The 20451-nt window shown below is 39.5% G+C and overlaps 1 protein-coding gene across 1 annotated transcript in view; it reads left to right on the top strand.

Annotated features, from left to right (window-relative positions):
* CTNNAL1 (catenin alpha like 1) overlaps positions 1-20451 on the top strand; it is a 62802-nt gene that overhangs the window by 18883 nt on the left and 23468 nt on the right. The window contains exons 2-8 of the mRNA XM_045467718.1: positions 901-1090; positions 8176-8363; positions 10013-10132; positions 12198-12287; positions 13289-13459; positions 16747-16947; positions 19434-19520. Coding sequence (XP_045323674.1) covers positions 901-1090; positions 8176-8363; positions 10013-10132; positions 12198-12287; positions 13289-13459; positions 16747-16947; positions 19434-19520 — 1047 coding nt within the window. The remainder of the gene's footprint in view (positions 1-900; positions 1091-8175; positions 8364-10012; positions 10133-12197; positions 12288-13288; positions 13460-16746; positions 16948-19433; positions 19521-20451) is intronic.

Raw genomic sequence — 20451 nt, 5'->3', positions numbered from 1 at the left:
GAGCCATTCCTCTTCTCTTAGTTCTGTATTCTGGTATTTGCTAATGCACTTATATAAATCATTTCACAGTTATATTTAGTGGACATGTACTATTTAAGATCCATAGTTTTCATGTAACATTCTTTAAATATTTTGATATGTCGGTATAGTTCACGTACTAGTTTTCTAGGACATTTTGAGGATTTATATTTGTTTCAACAAGCTTAACTTGTCACCTTCTATATTTTACTTCAGGGCCTGGAATCAGGTATTAAAACTCTTGGTATGTAATGTACTTTGGATCTACAACAACACTTAGAGAAGTATAAAACATAGATTACAGTGGTCATTCTAAAATGTCTGGCTAATTCAGTAAGCATGTATGGCATGCATACCATTTTGTACAACCTATACACTACTAGGCAGTGGAATGGAATGTCGTCTCTACTCTCACAGCAGCTCAAGCCATAGTCGAGGAAATTAGATCTCTACTGTGCCGTAAGCACTAAGAAGTGCTTTGGTTTTTTGTGAGGTGTTTGTTTTGTTTTGTTTTGTTTTGTTTTGTTTTGTTTTGTTTTTGAGTGTAATGAGCCTCCCTTTCCTACTTTTCTTCTGTCTTTAAGATTTGTTGGAATACCTGGAGGGCTTCTGGAACTATATGTCCCAGATAACCATCATCAGGTAAACTTGGGATTGTTATTAATAGAAACATTGTCTTGAGGAGGGATGCAGGATGCTTTACTGGTTGTCTCTGGGTTGAAGCATTAAAGCCGTCAATTTAGTCTACTAGGCCAAAGACTGTTGCCGTATGCCAGGCTTAATCCAGTATTCTGGGCTTAATTTTCTTGGCCTTTGTGATATAGTTTTAAAAGATATTGAGATACATTTTAAGCAAATGCTTTTATCTTCTTCTATTTTTAGATCACCACGCTTATTAATCATAAAGATAATACCAAAAAGTCTGATAAAACTCTGCAAGCAATTCAGCGTGTAGGACAAGCCGTCAACTTGGCAGTTGGAAGATTTGTTAAAGTAGGGGAAGCTATAGCAAATGAAAACTGGGACTTGAAAGAAGAAATAACTATTGCCTGTATTGAAGCTAAACAAGCAGGTATGTGATATTGATATTAAAGCTTTTTTATACCAATTTTATTGCTTTGGATACCATGACAGATTATTGTCTTATTTTGAGCAAAAATATGTTCTGTGCTTTAGCCCTGTGATTATAGATTCCTATAGATTCTGGATTAGCTTCCAGAAATATGGAACTTCTCTTGGCTCAAGTCCTAAATCTGACACACTGAATTCTTTCACTGGGTAGGGAGATGGTCTTCCATTCTTGCCATTAGCCATTGAAATGCCAGAGATACAGAGGAATGTGGGGCATAGTCTCTGTCCTCAAGGAGCAAATTAGCATGCTCGGGGTTGTAAGTTTGAGCCCCATGTTGAGTGTAGAGATCACTGAAAAATAAAATCTTAAAAAAAAAATTAGCATATTCCTATACTCTATAGCAGACAAATCATAGTGACTACAAATTTTATGAAGTCCCACAGTTCTCTATAGCTGGTGGCACAGAAGCCTGAGAGAACCTGGGGTATTTTGATGGATACAAATAGTTCAGCCTTGTTGAAGTATAATTTTTCCATTTTTTCTTTCAATAAATATTTAGTGAATGCTGGCTATATGCCAGGCTTTCTTTTAGGCCATTGGGAAATAGCTGTGTGTACATCAGTCAAATGTCTACCCTCATGGAGCTTGCATTCTAGTGAGGGAGACCAGAAACAAATGAATAGATATATAATTATTATTCATGAAAAAATAAAGCAGAGTAAGGGTTAGGAGACGAGAGGAGGTATGTTTTACAGAGGACAGCTTTTCTCAACTTTGATACTGTTGACATTTGGGGCCAGATAATTATTTGTTGATAATTCTTTGTTGGTGGTAGGGGCTGTCCTGTGCATTATAAAGTATTTACCAGAATCCCTAGCTTCTATCTATTAGAAGCCAGTAGATTCCCTCTTCTCCCACTGTGACACCAAATCTTGTAACATTCCAGACCTTGTCAAATGTCCTTTTTGGGGTCTAAATGGCCCCCAGTTGAGAACTACTAAGGTAGAGAGTCAGGAAATCCTCTAAGGAAGTAACATTGTTGCAGAGACTGAAAAATGAGGGCCACAGCTACATGAATGAATGAATATCTGAAAGAATGGTATTTCTGGAAAGGAGAAAAGTGAGAATAGGTATGTCCTTCTAGGCAGAGATAGGAACTTTGGACTGTGTTCTAAGTATAATAGGAAGCCTAACGGAAGGTTTCATACAGGGTGGTGGCATAATCTCATATTTTAAAAAGGTCACTGGTGGGGTGCCTGGGTGGCTCAGTCGGTTGAGCGTCCGATTTCGGCCCAGGTCGTGATCTTACAGCTCGTGAGTTCAAGCCCTGCGTCAGGCTCTGTGCTGACACCTCAGAGCCTGGAGCCTGTTCCAAATTCTGTGTCTCCCTCTCTCTCTGTCCCTCCGTCTGTCTGTCTGTCTGTCTCTCTCTTTCTCTCTCTCAAAAATAAATACACATTTATTTTATTTTTTTAATGTTTATTTTTGAGAGATAACGCCAAGGTTTGGATAACTCCAAGGTTTGGAGTATGAACAGCTAGGGAAGTGGTGGTGCTATTTACTGTGGGAGGAGCAGGTATATTTAGAGGGTCATCTGGGTGAGATAAGGCCAAGTAAATATGGAGGGGCCAACCAGGTCATATGTGGTCCTGTGTGTTCTATGAATGACTTCAGGTATTACTCTGTAGATGACAGACTGAGGAAATTTCAGCCAGATGAGAGACATAGTTTGTCTTTCTGGTAGCATGCAGGAAATGAACAAAGCGGGTTGATTTAGAGAGTTCAGACACAAGGAGGGAAATTACTATGGAAGCTTCTACAGTAAACCATGCTAAGCCAGGGCAATGTCTTAGAGATAATAAAGAGCAGGGAGGGCGTGCAAAATATTAAGGTGGTTAAATAGCTAGAACTTTGGTATTAGCTAAAAGAAAGGGAGGATTCTGAGTTGACTCTTGAATTTCTAGCCATTCACTGTGATAGTGAATAAACTTTAAGTGGGGAAGGAGGGATGGCCTCATTGTATTTATAACTTGTATTTTACCTACATTTTAAAGAGGATTTGAAATAGCTTACAATAAAAGATATATGTTTAATAAACCCGTTATAATAGGAGATGAAAATAAATATTCTGGAAAGTTTGGCCAACGTTGTTACTTTAATTAAGCATGAAATTTATCTTTGAAAATCCTGAAAGGCAAGACAAAAATGTGGAAAAGAAAGGGTTATATAATTCTCATTGTTTGTTGAAAGGAAACAGACCAGCTCGTCAAGAGGAGAGCAACTTTTTTCCTGGCACTAAATTATTGTGTGGGCACTTATACAACAGACATTACATAAGGCAGTGGACAATTCAACAGAAAATGTAGAGATGGTCTACATATTACTGTGTTTTTATAGCAACCCTTAATTAGATTTTTGAATAGGTTTTGAATAGAGTTTTTTTAATGAAAGGGCAAGTTGAGTCCTACTCACCTTATGGGCTTTGTAGGATGTCACTGTGCTCAGTGTATGGTGAGAAAAGAGGACATGGTCCACCGACCCGCACTCCTGTAGACTGTGGCTCTCTGTGAGTAACTCTAAGGCCAGGCGGCTCCATACAGGAATCTTTGAGAAGCCATCTGTTGTCATGGGCTCTGCCTGTTGTCTCTTTTCATTTGGAAGTTGCCTTTCCCCTCTTGAGAACTACCTCTTATGTCACTCTGGTAAGAGAATGAGAATGGCGCCTCCTGGAGTTGTATATATGGAAGCCCTAATTTCTCTTAACATGCACAAATTTAAGACTTAACTTGAATCACTCCTGAAATGTTTCTGGTCCACTCAGCCCATAGTAATCAATTTCTCCTCTGAACAATTTACTATTTATTTGAGGGGAATAATGTAAAGTAGTGATAAAGAACTAGGACTTTGGAGTCAGACTGCCTGGATTTTAGTCCCAGCTTTTCACTTGATACCAGTGTGATATTGAGCAAGCTATTAAACTTTTTTAAACCTCAGTTTTCTCATCAATAAAATAGGGGTGATGTTAGTGTTTACAGAAGTGTTTTGATACAATGCATGTATGCATTTGGCTCATAGAAAGTACTCGATAAGTATTAGTTGTTATACTTATTACTGTTTTTCTTTTTTCTTTCTTCTGTTGAGTTCTTTTTTTTTTTTTTAAAGATTTTTTTTTTTTTTTTAAAGTAATCTCTACACCCAACATGGGGCTTGAACTTATGACCTGCAGGATTAAGAGTCGCATGCTCCACTAACTGAGTCAGCCAGGGGCCCCTCCTCTGTTGAGTTCTTGCACTGTTTTTACCTTTTTTTAAAATTGAGGTATAATTGACATATAAAGTTAAGTTCGTTTTGATGTACAGCATAGTGACTCAATATTTGTACATACAGTTGGCTTTAGACAACGCAGGGATTAGGGGTACTGACCCCCTGTGCAGTTGGAAATTGATGTATAACTTTGACTCCCCAAAAACTTAACTGATAGCTTACTGTTGACCATAAGCCTTACCGATAACATAAACAGTTGGTTAACACATATTTTGCGTGTTATTACTGTATTCTTACAATAAAGGAAGCTAGAGAAAAAAAATATTAAGAAAGTCATAAGGAAGAGAATATACATTTGTAATACTATACTGTTTTTACTGAAAAAAAAAAATCTGCATGTAAATGGACCCACAGCATTCAAACCCATGTTGTTTAAGGGTCAACTACATTGTGAAATACTCACACAGTAAGTCTGGTTAATATCTGTCATCAGATATAGTTAAAAAAAATTTGTAATGAGAACTTTTAAGATTTAGTGTCTTAAAAATAAGCAATATTTTCAAAAATACGCAATACAGTATTGACTATAGCTGCCACGCTGTGTATCACATCCCATAACTTATTTATTTGGTAACTAGAAGTTTATAATTTTAGACTCCACCCAATTTGTGCCCCTCCTCCAATATTTTTACTTGTCTACTTAGTCAGGTTTTATATTTTATATGGGAGCTCAATAAATATTTGTATTTAACCGACTTTGGATTTTCACATTAAGACACAACAGTAATTACATATACAAGTTAAAAATGGCAACCACGAAGCTAAAAGGACAGCTCTGTGACTTTTTCAGAAAGCTAATTTCTGAACAGTCTACACTTTGAACAGCTTTATAATGTTAAGGAAGAATTTGACCATGTTGGTGGAGCTAACCAAATGTTACCATCCCACGTAGTTAGGAGTTTAATGCCTGGGTTTAGTCAGAAAAAGGAAAAGTTATATAATACCATATGTGCAGGCTCATATGTAGTATCTTTGAGGATTGAGAGCTGTAGGAAAAAGTAACATTTTCCAGAGGTAGAGAGGAAACATTTTTATCCTCTAAATTATTGCAAACTGATACTAATCCTCTTGCCCCCTTTTTGTGTACATAAAAGTTTAATTCTAACCTTTCTATTCCTCTGTATATTTTGCTATGTAAACTGTATTAGTAACCTATTGTGTAACAAATTAACTCAAACCTAGCAACTTAAAACCACATTTATTACCTCACATAGTTTCTGAAGGTCAGAAGTCAGAGAGTGGCTTAGCCACCTGGGTCTGGGTCACTGTCTCTCATGAGGTTGTACTCAAGGTGTCTGTTGGGCCTGTAGCTATCTGAAAGCTTGACTGGACCGCAGGATCTATTGCTTTCCTCTTTTGATTTTTGGCAGGCTTTACTTCTTTGTTGGCTTTGGCCAGAGGCCTCAGTTTCACCTTATCTATGCCTCTTTGTAGGAATGGCTACTTACAACATGGTAGTTGGCTTCCCTCAGACAGAGAGAGTGAGCGAGAGCAACCAAGATGGCTACCTTAGTGTCTTTAAAAACCTAATCTTGGAGGTGACAGACCATCCCTTCTACCCTACCAACCCTGGTGTGATGTGGGAGGAAACCACACAAAGATGTAGATTCCAGGAGGTGGGGAACTTTGGGAGCCATTTCGGAGGCTGGCTACCACAGACTTCCTCTTATTAGTAGAGTTTCAGCTGTTGTCATGATATGTAACCAATACATATCTAGTGGCTTATCCTTTGGGTTTTCCTGTGTTGTTTCAGATTCCTGTTGTCTGAAAGTAAATTTATCATACCCCTTTCTGTGACCTTCTTTCTGATTAAAAAAAAAATGATTTAGGTTCACAAACTTGAAGCCTTTTTTTTTTTTTTTTTTCATTTCTCCTTCTTTTCTTATCACTGTTCAGGTACGAATTTTATATTTTCTTCCCTTGGTATCTCTCAAATCATCTTTTTTATATTCCCATGGCTGCCATCCTTGCAAGATCCTTACTACTTCATACCCACCGATGACATAGCTGCCTCATTAGTACCCTGACTTTGAGTCTCTCCTTTCTAGTCCAGGTGCTTTCACCAGACTCATCCTAAATCTTGATTTCATTCTGTCGCACCCTATGACCTGTCCGTGAAAGTTCAGGTACTTTTATTCAGTATCATTAACCTATGGGCAGATACTTTATTGGATGTATATAATGATATTGACAAGGGGACTTTTGTGAGAAAATCAATCTATTATGTACTGAGGTTTACTTAGGATGTAAAAAATTATCTTGAACATTGCAAGATGATGGAAAGTTTTTTTTTTTTTTAAGTTGTTAGGTTAAACCGTAAAGTTTGGAAGAAATTATAGCCTGGTTTCATTTTTAAGGAGAACATATATTTGTATTGTTTTATTGATGCATAATTGCTATTACAGAAATCAAAGCATTTTGATGGCAACATTTTGATAGTGAAGAAGAGACTTTTTCTAGAAGGTTGGAAGTCTATTTGGTACAATGGGCATGGTATGCTAGGCATCGTAAGAAGTATAAATTCAAACAGCAGGTCTCAGGGTCAGCCTGTGGTTTGAGTTCTCAGGATAGATGCTTTCATTGTTTTCCCATGCAGAGCCCAGGTGCCCAACAGATAAACTAGATTGTTATTTCCCTTTGCCAGTGGATCATTTTTCTATGTCCCCTTTTCACTGAAGATGCCTCCCAAGGGGCACAAAGCTTTGTCTGTTTTCCGTGGGTGTTCATAAAAACCCTAGCCCCTTCAGGGTATGGAGATGTGCAGTGACCCCTACCCCTTACCCCAGTACACCTCTGTCTCCTCACCCCTGGCCAAAGCCATGGCAGCTGCTTACTGCTCTGCTTTGGGTTCTCCTTCTTTTTTTTAACTTTTTTAAAACTCTTTTTTAATGTTTACTTATTTTTGAGAGAGAGAGACAGAGACAGAGTGTGAGCCGGGAAGGGACAGAGAAGGAGACACAGAATCTGAAGCAGGCTCCGGGCTCAGCTGTCAGCACAAAACCCAATGTGGGCTCGAACTCACAAACTGTGAGATCGAGCTGAGCTGAAGTCAGACACTCAACTGACTGAGCCACCCAGGCACCCCTTAACTTTTTTTTTTAATGTTTATTCATTTTTGAGAGAGCGAGAGAGAGAGAAAGAGAGAGAGAATATGAATGGGGTAGGGGCAGAGAGAGAGGGAGACACAGAATCCGAAGCAGGCTCCAGGTTCCGAGCTGTCAGCACAGAGCGCCCCCCTTCTTCTTATTTTGTTTTTTTTAATGTTTATTTATTTTTGAGAGAGAAAACACGTGAGCAGGGGAGGGGCAGAGAGAGAGGAGACAAAGAATCCAAAGCAGGCTTTAGGCTCCAAGCTGTCAGCACAGAGCCTGATGCAGGACTCGAACCCACGAACCAGGAGATCACGATCTGAGCCATGGTCAGACGCTTAACCGACTGAGCTACCCAGGCGCCCCAGAGCAGGAGGCTTTTTAGATCATGTAGTTGGCTGTACCACTGGAAACAAAAGTTAATATATTTTTCAAACTTGGTGAAGGCAACAAATTTTTCAAAGTTCTCAAAGTTCATTATTTTGTCATTCAGGAGCCTCATATGATAATCCTTGTGTTCATCAAAGAGTAGCTATTTCTTCTTCTTGAAATTAAACTCCAAAGCCAATGTCTAACTGTTGAGCATGATCTCTCTTCAAGAGTAAAGTCTAGATTTTAATTTAAGTGCATCTTATTCCCAATTTAACTTTTCACCCTTGCCTTTCTTGTTAGGAGAAACAATTGCAGCACTTACAGATATAAGCAGCTTGAATCACCCAGAATCTGATGGCCAGATCACAATTTTTACGGATAAAACAGGCGTTATAAAGGCTGCAAGATTACTTCTTTCTTCAGTGACAAAAGTGTTGTTGTTGGCAGACCGAGTAGTCATTAAGCAGATAATAACATCAAGAAATAAGGTACTTGTCTTTCTTGTGTTTCTATACTTGTGACTTTCAGGGTTGTTCAAAAAGTATCTTTTAGGTTAATTACAGGTAATTTGGCAATGCTTGTCAGTTTTAATGTTTATAACTCCACTTGTCTCTTGCTTAAAAGTGGTATTTCTTCTGTACCTATAAGTCCTAAACAATGTGTGTTCTGGGTCTAAACTTTTAGATGCAAATAATATTTCTTCTCAGAAAACCATTATCTACTTGTTGAAGCTTATTCGTTAAAGCTTTTCATGTGTACAAATTCAGGAAGAAAAGCCAAGCACCATGACAACATATGTAGTGGAAACGTAGTTGATAAAAATACCAAATTCCTCAGTATCTTTTTTTTCAGAGTCAGAGGATAATAATTTATGAGCTTAAGAAAAAAAATTCAGTCATCTGAAACCACAATTATCCAAATTTCTACAAAATTTCTGCATGCAGTATCCCTAGAGACAATGGATAATCATGAGGCTTACAGAACAAATTTAAACTCTCCCGGCCTAGAACTTTTCCAGTCTCTTCAGCTAATGGTTGTGCTCCTCCATCATCTGGGAGGCCAGGGCATGTACAGTCACTTCTTTCCCTGGATGATTCCCTAGGCAAGGAGGAGGGGAGTCTGCCACGGAAGAGGTTGTCTTAGTCAAGTTTGAGGACAAAACTACCAGAGGAGTGTTGAGTGAATCAGAGTGTGAGTTTCAAAAGAAAAAGAATTTGGAGAGGTGGACCGGGCAGTGCCAGAGGGACAAGAGAAAACCTTCCTGTCTGTGAAAGATAAGAGTGTCCACTCAGTGGCGGCCATCGGCCTTATCTGTCCTAGGCGCCTGCACTTCCTGAGCTGCCAGGGCAGATTAACGCACCAAACATCCATCACATCCTCAGTTTAAAAAAGTAAACACAGGATATCTGTGTTTTCCTTACCTATCTTGGTCTGACGAAAGCTAATCCAGTGGTGTTATTTTAGAGAAAGGGATTTGAAAATATGTTTCACATTTACTTACTTTACTTCTAATATCAAGAAAACACCTAACATTGTCTGTTGACTCTGCTGGAGATTTCTCGCTTCTTTCACCCCAGCTTCCCAAAGCCTCTTGGCAACTGATTTATTCGACACAGGCAATTCCTGATTCATCCAAACCGTTTTCCTGCGCTCGAAGTGCCACAATTCCCTTTCCACTCCTCACAGTGCAGGTGACCTTCCTTCCACTTCTTGGGAAGAATGGGGTTCCTGGGTTCTGGTTCACTGAACCTCGAGGCTTCTGTGTGTCGTCTTTTTCCTCCCTCGCTCCCTAGTTCTCTGAAGATTTGATTACCTCCATCCTGCACACTTCCACCTTCTCCAGACTTTGCTACATGAATGATCTCCTCTGTCTATTGAGGCATTTCTTGTACTCTTTTTCCTTTTAACTTTCAGAGTAACACCAAGTCTTCCCATCCTAAAGATTCCCATCCAATCATTCACTAGATGATGTTAACTTTGGGTCTGCTTCACTACTGCTCTGGGCTCTTCCTTTCCTGCCTTCTCCTCCTTAGCTTTCCCCTGGAATTCAGAGTTTCTCCTTTTCCCTGTGTACTCAGCCTCAACATCTCAGTCTCTTTCACATTTACACATGACAATAAAATATTCTGTTTTGCAGGTTCTTGCAACTATGGAAAGACTGGAGAAAGTGAATAGCTTTCAAGAGTTTGTCCAAATATTCAGTCAATTTGGAAATGAAATGGTGGAGTTTGCACATCTAACTGGTGATAGACAAAATGTATGTATTTACCACATTTAAAAATCTTCAAATACATGCATACTTTTTAATTTGGATGGAGGTGTGATCTTTGTGATCATTTGGGTTGGTTTCTTTGCTTATTAAACTTGTAACCTTGCTGTTGAAAGCCTTTCATAAAAGAGCCAGGATAAAGTAAATATATCTGCATGGTGTTTTGTTTTTGTGTTTTTTTTTTTTTTTTTTTTTTGCATACATACAACTGTTAAATATGTTCTCACTACACACACTAAGAAAGGTCATACTTGCCTTTACGGCTCAAATCTAATATTCCCTCTTCTATGAAACTACATTTTACCGTCTACCCAGGCTCAGACAAATAAATTGAGTCATCATATATATTCTGATAGTATTTTGTTGTATATCTTGTTAATTCTTTTTGTAACTTGTTATATATTATTCTGCTCTGATCTGTTTCTGTAAGTTTTCTACATTAGATCACTAGTAATAACTCAAGCATTGTTTATCTGCATTAACTGTGTATTAGGTACTTAATGTACATGATCTCATTTAATTTTGAAAACATTCCTGCAAGGTAGGTATTGTTATTACTGTTTTACACCTGAGGAAACAGAACCTGAGATGATAATAAACTTTCCCAAGGTCACTCTTCTAGCAGATTCAACTCTGTTATGTCTAATTTTGGAGCCTGTAATTTTCAGCCTACACCGTGATATTAGTTCTTGTAGGTCTGTTCCCCAATTTAGACTATAAGCTCATAAGTTTAGGGAGGTGGAAAAGCATGTTGTATCTAGGGTTGACTTTTCTTTGTTGGGGTATTCTTGCATGAGTTCATCTTGTTAGCAGGTTAAATATATAATGACCTCTTCTTGAGATGTTTTGGTATAGTCACATAGGGTATCACGTTGGGCATGTACAATCCTGGTTGTAGCTGAAGTTAGAAGAAGCATATTGGCCTGGAAAGTGGCAGGCTGGATTGTATGCTTAACTTAGTGTTTCTTGGACCATCTGGATTTTCTGGAGACTTCTCTTGTGTCCTGTGAACCAGCCTTCTAACAGATTGAGATGCCATTTTCTTTTATCATTTGTTATCACCATACAATATGTGGTTCATGTATGACTTACAAGTCACAAATGAAAACACTAATATGACAGGTGAAATTTTTGTGTAATTCAGATTTCAATGACCATAAGTAAAGTTTTATTGGGACATAACCATGTTAGTCGAATATTGTCTAGAGGTGGCTTCCATACTATGATGGCAGAATTAAGTAGTTGTTTCAGAGAGCATTTGACCCAGAAAACCTAAAAAGTTTATTGTCTGGCCTTTTATTAAAAATGACTCCTGACCTCTGATTTAGATGGTCGTGACCAAAGTATTATGAGAGTATTTGGTTCTAGATTTGATCACAATATTTAGGTACTTTCTGTGATAGCACACATTCTATCAAGGGCTCTACGAAGAGAAACTAAAAGAAAAAAATTCAAAGCACAGTGCCTGCTTCAGACTTTATAATCTACTTGGAAGAAACTCTATGCCCAAGAAATGTCTTAAGAATATTTCAGAGCAGCATATTGGTTAAGTTTAGGACAAATAAAACTCCGTTTGAGATGAATAAATACTTGGAGGGGATTAATCAGACATGGTCTCTGAAAGAGGTGACTTCTACGTATCTATTTGGAAGGAAATATTAGCCCATAAATACTTGATTAATAAGCAACTGTTAATTGAGTAAAGGATAGGATGGTTGTTTCCGGTCACGAGAGAGGTGTGTCCACATAGGCATGAGAATGTCTGGCATGCAGGCCACCAGAGCGTGAGCCGCGAGGCAACACCCCCCTCGGTCTCAGTCCCTGGCTCTGCTGCCCTCAGTAGGGGCAGCTGTTTCTTCCCACACATCGTGTTGATGTATTTAGATCAAAGTGGTGACATTTTATAAAACTTTACCCTGGTTTTTTTTTTCACTTTGTCACCTTTTAAACAATGTTAGTTGGCTGAGTCTTGTTATCGTTGAACAAATGATTTTCCAAGAAATCGGATTGTTTATAGGATCCTAGACTGTTCAATGATTTTATTTCATTTTAGGATCTGAAAGATGAGAAGAAAAAGGCAAAAATGGCAGCAGCAAGGGCAGTTCTTGAAAAGTGTACAATGATGCTTCTCACAGCCTCAAAGGTAGGAACACTTTTGTTTTACCTGATTAAACGCATCTAACTTACGTATTTTACATTTTTAGAAAGATCAGAGTGATAAATCAGAACATAGGCCACAGCAGTCAAATCTGTTATTCTTTAGCAAGAATGCTAACTTCCTTCCCCAGTTCCAAACAGCAGTTAATCCGTGAGTCAGCTTTGAGTGAGCAGCCGAGCGGAAGATGGTGTATTGGGTGCTGTGACTCGGGCCTGTCACACACTGTCACTGCCTCTGCAGGGTTTGCCAGTCTCATTGGGGAGCCAGCACACGTGCTCTTGAAAAAGCTAGGCGAGTTAAAATCTGTTGAGTAACAGTGGAGTACTAATTCAGCCTTTAATTTGTTTATTCTGTCAATTCATACCTTTAATGCCTTATTCTTCTTTTAACAAAATTGTGAATTGAGCGCTTGTAATTCCAAACAGCAGCTGGCCAGCAAATTGGTACAATTCAAGAATGAACTAGTAAACAGCTCGTTAGCAGTTTATTTAGAACTGCCTTTTCTGCTCAGAATATTCATTCTAGCCTAGGATTAGTGAAGCCACAAAGTCCACTGGAGCCCACTTGGAAGGCCCTGTTCACATCTAGTCCCATGAGGAGTTTTCATTCTCATTTTTTAAACGCCAAAGATGCCTCCACAGTCATGCAACATTTGTTCGTTTTTCCTCATTCTTTTTTAGTTTTTGCACATGTAAGACAACATTTTAAAATAGTTTTAATCATGATAAAGATAGTTTTTCCCCCCAAATTTTAAGTAAACTTACTGAAGTATAAAGATACAGTTTTGCACTGTGCCTTTTTCACTTAACTTTGCTATCGCTTTTTACTCATCCTGCTTCCACTTGTAGTGAGGAGAAGCAGCTGGGTGAGCCAGGGACCCAGGAGATTTTGGTAAAGAACCATTTTTATTAGCATGACGTGTTCTCTGTAAGATTTTGTGTATTATGGTATGGGCCATGTCTTAAAAACTTGCAATTGTTTTGAAGACCTGTCTCAGGCATCCCAACTGCGAATCAGCGCATAAAAACAAAGAAGGAGTATTTGACCGAATGAAAGTGGCATTAGATAAGGTGATTGAAATCGTGACTGACTGCAAACCAAGTGGAGAGACTGACATGTCATCTGTCAGTATTTTTACTGGAATTAAAGAATTCAAGGTAAGAATCGAGAGAGTGTATTTTCTTTTTTTTTTTTCCTTCGTGTCAAAGGAACATCGTTAGATATAGTATCCGTATTTTGGCATGCTCTTTTAGAATAGACGCTTCACAAAAGTAGATATTTTTTCTTTCAGACAGTGCCACTGTGTATACACTTAATGTTCAGTAACATCTGGTGTGGCGTAGTTTGTACAAAGAACACTGGTCTTGGTTATGGTCACTACTCTGGCCCCGTGTGGCTGTCTGGTTCAGTGGGAGACTCCTATCCTCTGTTTAGAAGGGCGTTCGCAGTTTTTTGAGTTAGTGCTGTTCTATCCGTGGATGATGACCGACAGCAAATCATTTCTGCTGGAATCTCTACTCTTCCCTGGGCTCTAGGGTTGATACTTTGAGACTGTACTAATAGTATTAATGTTAATTTTAAAAAAATTGTTTAAGTTTATTTTGAGAGAGAGCGTGTGTGCATGTGTGCAGGTGGGGGAGGGGCAGAGAGAGGGAGAGAGACAGAATCTCAAGCAGGCTCTGATTTGTCAGTGCAGAGCCCGACGCAGGGCTCCAACTCATAAACTGTGAAATCGTGACCTCAGCCAAAATCAAGGGTCTAATGCTTACCAACAGGGCCACCGCCCCATTAATTAAAATTTCTAAATGAACACTAATACATGCTAACATGTATTACTGAGCACTTACTCTGTGCCAGTCCTGTTGGAATGCTTTAAATGTATGTGCCTGTAAAATCCTCATAAGAACTACAGTTGTTATTATCCCCCTTATACTGTTGAGGAGACTGGGAAACAGAGATTAAGTAATTTGCCAGCTAGAAGTGCCAGAGTTCGGGTTTGAAACCGGGTAGTGTGACCCAGAGTCCCTGCTATTTTGGGGCAGAACTTCTCAGGGGAAGTCAGAGAGGTGGTGAAGTCGCTCTCTGTGGAAGAGCAGGGGCTGCATCAGGGGGGCCTAGGACATCATCGAGCACAACCCCCTCTCTGACAGGGCCTTCGGAAGTCGTCTGATAGGCTAAGGGCTGCAACGAGGATGGAATTCTTTCATCTTTTTAATTGCGTGAAGGTCTAAGTAGGACCATGGGGTGAAAGAAAGGCATGGAAAGAACAGTTATTTTTAGGGGCCATTCTCTTCATTAAATTATCTAATTTAATCTCTAACTTCCCTTTTAGGTGGGTTTTATTATCGTCATGTTTTTGAGGAGGAAAGCTAGTAAGTGGCCGAGCCCCTCTTTAAACCAGGACTTGCGAATCCCACAGTCCATGACCTTTCAGGTTATACCTGTGAGTTTGCTGCCTGTCCTGCCCTCTCTTTCCGAGGGGAAAGAAGCTACAAAGATCAGTCATTCTCTTAGAGTTTTTATTGCTCTTTTTATAAAGGCTGAAAGGGTGGGGAGTAGGGGGGGGAGGAGACATCTTGTTAAGGGTTACACGATAATTAGGAAAACAAACAGGGCCAGAGCTAGGTCTTTTGCCTCTTGGTGCCATACTTCGGCTCCGGGTTAACTTGGCAGTGCTGTGCCTGTGGCTGCTGCCAGCTGCTCTGGCTGCCGCTTCACCGCCAGGCATTCTGGAGCGACTCCGTCTCGCGGCCAGTGGGTATCTTTTTGGCGTCTTACCTTCTTTTCTGATGGAGAGTATCATCTGTAGCAGGAAGCTGCATTACTATGCTCAGTACTGTGAGTGTGGACAAATCTTATGAACCATGTAAATGAATAGCTTTTGAAAAAACTAAGTTGCTATTTTTCTTAAATTTTTTAAAAGTTTATCTATTTCTGAGAGAGAGAGCATGAACAGGAGTGGGGCAGAGAGAGAGGGAGACACAGAATCTGAAGTAGGCTCCAGGCTCCAAGCTGTTAGCACAGAGCCCAGCACAGGGCTTGAACCCACCAACCACGAAATCATGACCTGAGCCAAAGTCGGATGCTTAACCAACTGAGCTACCCAGGCGGTCCTAAGTTGCTATTAAAAGCATATATATGTTTTCTCAAAAGGGAGAATCAAAAATCTTAAACATAAATGGTGTGTGGTCAACATGACTGATTTTTATGTTGTAATCCTGTTTAAATTCTAAATCTCAGAGGCTTATTGTTAATTCCATATGTCACTTTTATCCATGTTCTTTCCTAGCTTAAAAGAAAAAAATGCTGTTTACCTAGGATGGAGTAGTTCCTGGAGACAACCTGGGTCAAGAGGAGAAGGAAAAGCAAGCCCCCTCTTCCCCACCCATGGCATTTCCAAATCTGGGTATTTCCATGGGTCATGTGAAAATGGGTCAGATGTAAGGATTATCTGGAAACTATATTTATGAAAGGACTTTAAAGTGCTAAACAAGTGTAAGCTATCCTTATCAGCACATTCATTGTGACCACAGTCATGGTCATCACCATGGATCACCTCTTGGCCCAAGTTGTTTCTGCGACACATCTCATGGGCCAGAGGTTAAATGCCGCTGGAGTGGCAGAGTGGCAGTAGAAAGCTGAGAGAGAAAGACTGTGCCAGCGAGCATGTGTCAGTCGCATATTTAGGAAACTCTGAGCACAGGATGGCTGAAGTGACAGGTTGTTTGGGAAGTTGGGGGGTGGTGAGACAGACTGTCAGAAACATCTATAAAGTCAAGACCCTAGAGGATTTTGTGTTATGCAGTAGAAATTTGGGCTTAATTTTAGAGGTGGTGAGATGTCAATTAGAGGGAGTTGGCAATATCAGAAACTTTCCATTTTATAAAGATTATATAGGTAGAGAATGATGGGGAATGTTTTGGTCAGGGAGGTGCTGTTGGGGACATAAGACAAAATGTAGAGATAGATTGGGCGCCTAGGAGAGTTTGGCTGAATTGAGAAAGGAAAAACTGATTCCTTTCCCAGCCCTTGCCATTCCCACACCCTCCACACCCTTTCCCCCTGGGCTCAGCACAAGTTAGTATTTGGATGTAGCATCTTCCAGGACTTGGCCTCAGCATTTTCTCAGATGCACATTCTCTACCTGCAAGCTGATTCGTTTTTCCTACCAGTTGCTACACGATAATGCTTTTTCTGCCTTAGTGTTTACTGGTCTCCTAGGAATGTTGTATTAACAGCCATCGCAGTGAGTCTCTGCGTGGCCGCTGGTGGCTCCTGAGCAATGTGTACTGGAGAACAGAGGCATCACTAGAGGTTGTATTTCCCCTGAGCCCTCAGACCGGCGAAGAAATGGCTAGTGTCTCTCTGGGCACTGCTAAAAATTACAGCCCATTTGGTTCGGTGGGAATATTGACTCATAGATGTGTATCCTTTTTGTTCTCAGATGAACATTGAAGCTCTTCGGGAGAATCTTTATTTTCAGTCAAAAGAGAATCTTTCTGCGACTTTGGAAGTCATCTTGGAGCGCACAGAGGACTTTACTGATTCTGCCTACACCAGCCATGAGCACAGGGAGCGCATCTTGGAACTGTCCACTCAGGCGAGGCTGGAACTGCGGCAGTTGATTTCTGTGTGGATTCAAAGTGTAAGAACTTCTTTTCGTCCAAGTGAATCTTATACGTTAGCTTTTCCCTAAAGCTCTGAGCACTGTGGAAGCTAACGTAATCACCAGGAGTATGACTGTGGCCTGGAACGGGACAAGGGTATCTCATGTCTTTTCTCCCCACCCCTTGGCCAAAGCGCCCCTCCCATCCAGTGCTCACAATATTTGACATTTCTGGGCTTATTGTTTCTCAGTTTCCATGCTGGCCAGCCTGGATTCTGCACCACCATCACTATCACGAGTTCATCCCATAGTCCCCCCGTGTCCACCAAATGCACCTCTGGAAAATTCCTCCCCAAAATGCTTCAGAGTGAAGAGCAGAGGGGTAGACCCCCACCTAAAAGTTCTTGGGACCCGAGTCTTACTGCCAGAGCCATTCACACGTGCACAGTTCTTAACTCTGAGGACAGCTGATTTATAGAGACGACAATTTAGAAAACTTATTGAGGTCTAGAAGCAGTGAAGACAAGGGTAGATCCGCTAGCAAGTGAAAGATTTTTCACCCTTGCCCCAATTCCTGGTCAAAGATTGGTGAGCAACCATTCGAAGGTTAGACTGCTGGTGTGCATAAAGCCTGGGATGCTATGTGGACTAGAGTGGTAAAGATGGACAGAGTTGGGGGCACGTGGCTGGCTCAGTCGGTAGAGCTTGTGACATTTGGTCTCGTGCTATGAATTTGAGCCCCATACATAGTGTAGAGTTTACCTAGGATTAAAAAAAAAAAAAAAAAAAAAGATGGACAGAGTGGGACAACACAGAAAGTGTGTATCCAGACTCTTGTAGAGAGTGGTTACAGAATTGAAAGGTGGAGGCCTGAGACTCAGCTCTGGCACCACTTGTTCATTTCTTAGACCTAGGGTATGTCAAAAAAAGTATTTACCATGGTTTATAACATACAGCATAGATGGAACAAATCTGAAAGCCATGAACAAAAGTTTTGGCAGTAAAGATGAAAAAGGATGAGCACAGAGAGTGAAGCAGCAGTTGACTTTCTTGTAAAGATTGGTTTATCAATGCAGAGTAGACATAAATCAAGGTTTTCTCTTACATTCCTTGGCATCATGACAGTGCAAATGCTCCTATTAACAGGGAAATTAACCTAGAGTAGAGTGGTGTCAGGGCTAAAAGCATTATTTTGTGGTTAGTTTGAAATACCTCTGTGATATCTAATCTAAAGTATAGATTGCTTCAGTGTTAAATTTTAAACCCAAAAGTCAATATAAAGAGTTTCTCTGAGGAAGTGCTCTCTCTGTTGGGAATCCAAGTCTATCAATACTTAAATTTGCAATTAACACCTTTCCCATATTTCACAAGCACTCCGATCACTGGTTCTGCATGCCAGAACCATTGTTCATCCATTCATTTTTTTCAGCACTTGTTACTGAGTGCCTTTTATATGCCAGGCACTGGAAATCTAAAGATGAATAAGATAAAATCTTTGCCTGCAAGAATTTTGCAACGTAGAAAAATGTGGGAAGGAGTAAGATAAGTACAGAAAGTTTTGTAAGTGCCCAACAGAGGTACAGACCATGTTTTGCATGGAATTGAAAGAGGGCAAATTTATATTTAGGGAGAAGAATTAAGAAGACCTCTTAGGCTGCCTGGGTGGCTTAGTTGGCTGAGTGTCCAACTTTTGATTTTGGCTCAGGTCATGATCCCTGGGTTGTGGGATGGAGCCCTGCATCGGGTGCTGTGCTGAGCATGGAGCTTGCTTCAAATTCTCTCTTTCTCCCTCTGTCTCTCTCTCCCCCCTCCCTCTCTGCCCCTCTCCCTCTGCCCCTCTCACGCTCTCTGTCTCTCTCTAAAATAAAATAAATAAATAAGACTTCTTGAAGATAGGTGACATTTAACAATTTATTTATTCAAAGAAATGAGTACCTACTACCTTCCATTTGCTGTGCTAGGTATTGTGTATTCATTGGTGACTAAAATAAATGTAATCCCAGCCTTTCTGGAATTTACCAAGGCCTAGTGGGGGAATATAGGCTTTAAAAAAAGAAACAAACAAAACAGTTAACTATGTAATTGCAAGCGAGGATGATTACTTAGAAGATTAGAATGGATAAGAAGACGGCCTAATTTAGATTGTGTGAACTGAAAAAGCCTTTCTGAGAAAGAGACATTTATGTAGAGACTTGAAGGTAAATAGGATTTTAAGTTTTAACTCTGTTAAGAGTGAAGAGATGAGCATTCAAGGCAGAAGATAAAATTGATTCATTTTAGACATGATAAATTTATTAAAGAATTAGATTTAAAAAATTTTTTTATAGTCAGAATGGGAAAATGTAACTAAATAGGTAAAATTTTATTTTCCATTCCAGCCATAAACAGGTGAATTTTTTAAATCTACTTTTTTTATAATTCACAGAATGATATTAAACAGTTATTGTAATATATAGTTCAAGTAAAATTGGAATGATTAGATAAAAAGATGAAGTAACACTATATATATATTTTTCTATTATTAGCAAAGCAAGAAAACAAAAAGTATTGCTGAAGAGCTAGAACTCTCTGTATTGAAAATCAGCCACAGTCTCAATGAACTTAAGAAAGAAGTAAGTATAGTTCGAAACCTAGCCTCTTTTAAATCTTCGCTAATTTTCATGTTGTATGGTATGTATGTGATGCATTAGTATTAGTATGTCTATGTGCCCAGAAAATGGGTTTCCATTTGGAAGCCACCATTTAATTAGTGCCATCATTGTCAAAGCTTGTACATGGATGTTCACAGCAGCTTTATTTATAATAGCCCCAAACTGGAAACAGTCTAAATTTCTATCAACAGAGGAATCGATAAATGAATTTTGGTATAACTATAACAAATACTATTCAACAAAAAGGAACAGTATCAATACAGGTAATAATATGGGTGAATCACTAAAACATAACATGAAGAAGTCAGAGACAAGGAGCGCGCGCGCGCGTGCGTGTGTGTGTGTGTGTGTGTGTGTGTGTGTAATTCCATTTAGAAGAAATTCTAGAAAAGGCAATACTAATTTATAGTGACAGAAACCAGATCAGTGGCTGCCTGGGGCCAGAAGTTGGGGAAGAACTTTTTGGGGTAATGGAAATGCAGTAAATATTGATTGCAGTGGTAACCACCACCACAATATAGATATGTTTGTTAAAACTTATAAAACAGCATCCTTGGTATATTTTGCTGCATATAAACTATAACCTTAATAAAATTGATTTTTAAAAACATTCTTCTGGTTGAGATTTCCCTGCTTCCTGAATGAAAACTTGACCATCCTGTGACTTACTTGATCACTCTCAGGTAATTGCAAGTCTCTTTAAGTCAGATGTTTGCCAACTATGACCAGGTTGTCTTTTGTAAATAAAATTTTGGGAGACATAGTCCTGCCTGTGTGCTTACATGTTGTCTACTGTTTTTTCACTACAACAACAGAGTTAGGTGGTTGCAGTTGAAATTGTGCCTAAAATACTTGCTACCTGACCCTTTACAGAGTGACTTTGCCAGTTCGT

Source organism: Leopardus geoffroyi, chromosome D4 (genome assembly GCF_018350155.1).
Source record: "Leopardus geoffroyi isolate Oge1 chromosome D4, O.geoffroyi_Oge1_pat1.0, whole genome shotgun sequence".
NCBI lineage: Eukaryota > Metazoa > Chordata > Mammalia > Carnivora > Felidae > Leopardus > Leopardus geoffroyi.
Note: the sequence above shows the minus strand (reverse complement) of the source record. Positions and strands in the feature narration are given on the sequence as shown.